The sequence below is a fragment of the Microchirus variegatus genome (assembly GCF_963457635.1).
Source record: "Microchirus variegatus genome assembly, chromosome: 7".
NCBI lineage: Eukaryota > Metazoa > Chordata > Actinopteri > Pleuronectiformes > Soleidae > Microchirus > Microchirus variegatus.
In genome coordinates this window covers 3,186,322-3,192,791 of record NC_139808.1, presented here as the reverse complement: position 1 = coordinate 3,192,791, position 6,470 = coordinate 3,186,322, and the positions used below count along the sequence as shown (strand labels likewise).

The following is a 6,470-nucleotide window of genomic DNA, read 5'->3' as shown; positions in this document are numbered from 1 at the left end:
AATCATTTGATTATTCCACTGACGGAAAACTAACGTCCGTCGCGTGTCGTCTGAGACGTTCTTTCACACAAATGTCCACAAATTTAAAGCTTTTTTAAATATCTACTGGTACAATACTTGGGGGGGGAAAACCCCACTTCCCAAGTATTGTACAGTAAAAGTATTGATAAATGTAATTTTCCCAAATCTTTCCATTTTTGCAGGTCATGGCGATCTCTGTAGGGACGGTGGAAACTCTGGAAGAAATCCCGGCCCATGTGTGGAAGGGTTTGCCCGACGGTTTGAACCTCAGACCTTCAGCGATCTGCCACAGTCGCGTCGGTGAGTTCACAAGTTCATTTTCCACTTGGAACTCGTGGAGCACAGCGGTGATCAAAGTGCAGTGTTGAAATGAAAAGCCCCCGTTTTTATTTTGAGACTGAATCGGTGAATAAATCAATCGATAGAACCAGTCGTGTTGACTTTTTGGTGACATTATAAGTCGCAGTTATTATAGGACGTGTGCTGAGACTGTTTTATTCCAATTTTAGTCGTGAAGGTGTTGGTTTTCATCGGGATAAAGAAATGACTGTGACTAAAATGATGAAAATGTTGCTTCACAGTCTTTGTTGAACACGTAGTTTGATACCGGAGTTCATATTCTGTACACTCTTAGAAATAAGGGTTCCTAAAGGGTTCTTCTACAAGGGCTGAGGTTCTACCTGGAACCATTTTGCTTCTGAAAAACCCTTTTCCCGAAGAGAGGTATTTTTCCATGGTTCTTGGTAACACTAATGGTTCCAGTAAGAACCGTTTTGATCCAGAGAACCCTTTAAAACCCCTGAATTCCTGAATAATGGGCTTTAAAAGGAAGGGTTCTCCTATGAGGACAAGCCTAAAAGAACCTTATATGGTTCTACTGAGCACTTTTATTTCTAAGAGTGTACAAACACTGAATCATTCATTTTTATTTAACCAGGAAAATCCCATTGAGATTAAGAACTTCTTTTTTTTAAGGGAGTCCTGGCCAGGATTCTGTAGACGGCAGCAAATACGGAAAATAATCCAGATTAAATTATAGCACATTATGAAAAACGTGAAGTGTGGAGCATGTTGTGGACTCGGCCTAGAGAACTCTCCGTTTGGATTTGAAATCCAGTTAGTTTCCAGTCTCTCTGCAACATATTCAACATAATCCGTAAAATAATCCCCTGGAGACGACGGCCACGTTTAAATACACTCGTGTACAAAAGCACTTTATTGAACGTGATGGTTTTGAGGTCTGAGAGGTTTCGTGGTGAGGAGGAGGACATTTTACGATGCTGTGTGGGATTTTTGTTTGCCATTGCGGGAAGTTGGAACGTGGAAGAAGCGACGGTCCCATAATAGTCGTGTAAAAATATGTATTGTGTGCTATACACATGCAGCATATATGAGGGAAAACAAATATGATTGGGTCATGAAGTCATCAGGCTTCATCAGAACAGTTTTTTATATTTATTATGAGAGGTTTTACAGCAGGAGGATTTTAATCTAGGTCGTCAGAGATATTGATGATGATGATGATGATTGTTGTTCACAAATGTGTCTCCTGGAAGACTCACACTCTCTTGTGTGATGGTGAACTTATTTATTTGCGTGAAAAAACCGACAGAATTGGTTCAATCTGGGAAAACAACGACTGGTTCCCACTTTTACGACACGGTGCGGCTGTGAGTTTTGTTTTTTTCGTGATCTCTGCGATGTTACACCAGGGTGTTTAGGAGGAGGAGGAGGCGGTTTCTGAAGCTTTCAAACAGGCAGTCAGATTACGGTAACGGGGGGGTACTTGCGTCTCCAGATTATGATACTCGATAGTCTGGAGATTCTCTAGATCAGGGGTTGTCAAATGTACAGATTTGTGGCCCACACAGAAGGTCCAATCTGGGCCTGAAAGATGAATATGTGTGAACTACTCCTGTAAGAATGTTGTGTTATCCCTTAAGACAAATGTACGTGAGTGACATTAGCATTAGTCACTGTTTACGTGGGGGTAAATAAAGATAATCTACTACAATTATGTATTTATATACATACAGTCGTTCCTAATTTGTCCCCCGGGGGTCGCTTTTTTTTATTGGCGCCCACTTTAGTTTCAGGAATACCACATAGATGTGTACTCAAATTTTAAGTTTATTTACCTTTGTAGATCCACTGTGATCCATAAGATGTGTAAATTTTAGCATTTAACATTTTCAGGTTTTTCACAATGTTCTGTAAAAAAAAAAAAAAAAAAAGTTGAATTAAATGGTAAAACAAAGGGAAAACATTGCGTTCTTGTTGTTTAATAGGGTTGTTATGCTATTATTTGAACTCGTCCGGCCCACGTGAGATCGCGCTGCTCTGTACACTGACTTTACAGCCTAACAAATGTAGAAATCACTTTTTTTTCAATGAATATAACATTAAATGAATCAGAAATACACTCTATACATTGTTAATGTGGTAAACGACTATTCTTGCTGCAAACGTCTGGTTTTTAATGGAATATGTACATAGGTGTATAGAGGCCCATTTCCAGTGTTCTAATGGTACATTGTGTTTGCTAATGGTGTTAGAAGACTATTGGATGATTAGAAAACCCTTGAAAACCCTTGTGCAATGATGTTAGCACAGCTGAAAACAGTTTTGCTGGTTCTTTGACGAAAGGGCAAAACTATTATTTTGATTAAAAAATAATTATTTCTAATCTTTTCAATGTCTTGACTATATTTTCTATTCATTTTGCAACTCTTTAGATGAATAAAAGTCTGACATTTAATGGAAAACACCAAAAAAAAAAATTGTATAGGTGACCCTCAATTTACCCCTGATTTACAATGACTTTCACTCTCCTGATCTAGATTCTGCTGCCAGTTACCTAGAAATGTCCAGAAACACCAGAGAATCAAACCTCCTGGGATTCTCCACCCAGACGATCTCTCCCACTGTGTTCATTATAGTAAAAAAAGAACGTCTGGACCCTCAGTTCATGTCTGAAAATGGCTCTAAAATATCATTTCAAATGTGCCCAGAAACGACCGTAACACCGTTTCCTCCCGGTGTTTATTTTCCAGGCGTCTGGGCCACTCGGCTGATTCCAAAGGGCGAGAGGTTTGGTCCGTTTGTGGGCGAGAAGAAGAAAAGGTCCCAGGTGACCAGTAATGTTTACATGTGGGAGGTGAGTTCCTCTTGTCACTGTTGGCTGCTGCTGCTGCAGCTCAAACAAGCCCAACTACATTCTCTATTAGGTGTCGTTACATCAGAAGCAAAGGGTTTACGCCGAGGCTATTAAAAAAAAAAGCAGTCGAGCAATCGGTTTACAAAGTTATCTGAAGATTATTACAGTGCTATAAATATAAATATATATATATATATTTTAAATCATGTATGCACTCATTTTCCCGTAGGTGTATTTCCCGGCGAGGGGCTGGATGTGCGTGGACGCCACAGACCCCGCGAAGGGGAACTGGCTGCGTTACGTGAACTGGGCTCGATCCGGCGACGAGCAGAACCTCTTTCCTCTGGAGATCAACAGAACCATTCACTACAAAGTTTTACGGGTAAGTGAAACACATTATTATTATTATTATTATTATTATTATGAAGGACGGAGCATGTCGCTGTAGAGCTCCAGTAGCTGGTGACGTGCAATGCGATCATGCTACACTGTTCAAATCCGTAGACTAGATACACAACAACAACAACAACAACAACATGCTACTTACAAAAAGTTATAGTCTACCATGAAAGCAGGGCATTTATGTAGAAGGATGCAATGGTAGTTTCTTGAATGAATGAATGATTTGTTTATTTCGGGCATTACAGTTAAATCACAGTTTAATTCGTACGCACCTTGTTAGAGAACAGCAATGTTATCCAATAAGTACCGAATGTATTGAACGTGCATTCAAAGGTTTAGAGAAGGTTCACTTCAGTTCACCTGTAAAGGTTAAAGTGTCTTTTAGGTGCATTCTGCCAAACGTCCCTAACTTTTTGTGAGTATTTACCAGGTGATATGTCGGGGGAAACTCGCCTCGTTGCTGGCTGTAGTGAAGATAGTAGTGTATAGCTTAGCATAAACAATATGGGAGAACACTTTTTACAACACATTTTACAACAATTTACAGATTACGACATAAATTCCCTACAATGGCACTGACTCTGAATGCATCACTCTGTGCAGCCTGATAACACTGATAATTTCTTTTCAATGCCGTTAAAGGCACTTTAAGATGTCCGTGGGTCGTATATGATATGTGTTGTGCACCTTTTTTGATTTTATGCACTTTGGAGATTGTCAAGTAAAATAGTTACTGCTAATAATGTGCACTATTTTTTTTTTTTTTTAATGCACTATTTGATGCATCTTACATACATTTGCACTGGTTTTAAATTTGAAAATGTTTGAACAATCCTGCTTAACAGGATTCCGCAGGTAACAGATTCCACTCGTGCGGTGTGATCAACTCGTATTAAACACAGAACCCAGTGCTGACTAGGTTTCACATCTTGTTTTATTGTGACATCTGAGTATTCTCTGGAGCACAGGATGAGGACAGCTTTTAGAATAAAAAGTCCACTCCGGCTGTAGGTCTGCACTCGTGAACAGAAACCCCGCGGAGGCTGTTTTTAAGGGTCACTTATCGTCGTTCTTGACAACTTGTCCCATACGTTGCATCGATCTCCGCGGATTTAAAGTGTGCGGTGAACTTTAACGGCTTGAAACTGACACTGGGGGCCATTACTTTTTTTTGCAGGAGCCCGTGGCGACAAACTGAGTCCACTTGACGTCCAGAGCTCTATACAGAAAAAAATAAAAACGCTCGATTGAATGACGTTCGTGTCAATCGAAGGAGCCCACAGACATTTCTGCATGGACATAAATATGGACGTGTGGAAAGGCGTTGAGTTTTAACCCTTTAACACCCAGCGTATCGCAAACGTAGCATCGTCGTAATTAAAGGGGAAATAAGTAGTTTATAGTGCCATCTAGAGGAGAGGCTGAAATTTACAACAAAGACCTGCTGCTCTGCTCACCCCCTCCCTTCCCTGAGCGCTACGGTGTCCTCAGCTGGTCAAATGTCGTCCTCGTCGTCTTTCTGCGTGTCAGCAGATGAGGTTCGTGAGGCGAGGGAGAGGGCGGAGCTACCGCGGCCGTAGCAGACGAAGCGGAGAGAGAGGAGGCGGGACTTCAGCTACAAGTAAAGAGACGCTTGTTTTGTTCTCTCGCGTTTGTCCTTACAGGCTCCGGTAGAAACATGGCGTCTCTCTGCTAACAGTGGCTATGCAACCACGGCCCGCGACCGTGTTATTTTACATGACTTTTTGAAACACTACGAAAATGAAACAAAAACTATTATACAGCGACTAGACAATGCAGGAGCACATAATATGTATAAAAAAGTGGATTTTGGGTTATATAAACCCATAAATACTACATATTGTACCTTTAAGTGAAAAGATCCAAGCGTTTCTGAAAGTCGAAGAAGCCACACGTCGAAGTCATCGTGTGGTAATGACAGTTATTTCACGTACGCTGTTGCAGGAAGCGGGCGAATCGGCTTCTTTGTTGCCAGAGTGGAAAAAGTTAGAAAAACACCAGTGCATAGTTTGGCCTGCTATTGCACATATTGTGTTTTTTAATTGTTAAAACACTATTTTAACCATGCAGTAAACTGTAAACAACTGCCAGATATTGAAAGTTATTCTGGGCAAGAGCACATGGACCTTTTTATGGTTAAAATAAGCATATAACACTAAGCTGGTAACTGTACTGAAGCTAAAACTAGCCTCATACAACACTTCTACACATGCAAGTTTGTGAAAGTCAAAGGACGACGGCCGAGTGTGTGCATTTATCCATGTGCTGCGCCGCGCTGCGTTTATGTCACTTGAACTTTGCTCGTCTGTCTCCGTGGGTCGTGATTCTGCTTCGTGACGCTACAGAGTAAACAATAGATCGTTAAGAATAGAAATCACACATAAAAAGGAGCTGAGGAAACGCTGGGGAGGATACACCGGAGGCAGAGTCACCGACAAATAAACGGATAAATAATAATTAAACTTTAATTAAAAAAAAAGCAGAATTATACATGCGTGATAATAATCAAAGTGAGTAGATCGAAACATAGAGATTGGTAGAGAAAAAAATGATGTAAAATAAATGGAAAACTAATGAAAAAGTGAGGTCGTATGTCGACACTCGCTCATGTTTTCAGGACAGGATTGTCGTAATTCACGTCACTTAACTTCCCTCTGATATGTAAAGTGGTTGAAACTAACTCCACCTTGACCAGATACAGCAGAACACAGTACTACTGTAAGTGTAGTATACACTTACTTCCCTAACTTTTTATTATTGGGTTCCCACTTTTTAAATAAACATGTTCATAAATCATGAAAAGAGCAAATTTGTGCATAATAGAACGTTTTTGCACTGTTTTTCTGCAATTTCTGTAAAACCCAGTATT

The 6,470-nt window shown here is 40.3% G+C and overlaps 1 protein-coding gene across 1 annotated transcript in view; it reads left to right on the top strand.

The window, feature by feature from the left end:
* Positions 1 to 206: 206 nt before the first annotated feature.
* The window catches only part of prdm2b (PR domain containing 2, with ZNF domain b), a gene marked incomplete at its 5' end in the record, with an annotated part of 21,408 nt that continues 15,144 nt past the window's right edge, over positions 207 to 6,470 (top strand). The window contains 3 exons of the mRNA XM_083892074.1: positions 207 to 321; positions 3,075 to 3,178; positions 3,408 to 3,560. Of these exons, the coding sequence (XP_083748200.1) occupies positions 207 to 321; positions 3,075 to 3,178; positions 3,408 to 3,560 (372 nt within the window). The remainder of the gene's footprint in view (positions 322 to 3,074; positions 3,179 to 3,407; positions 3,561 to 6,470) is intronic.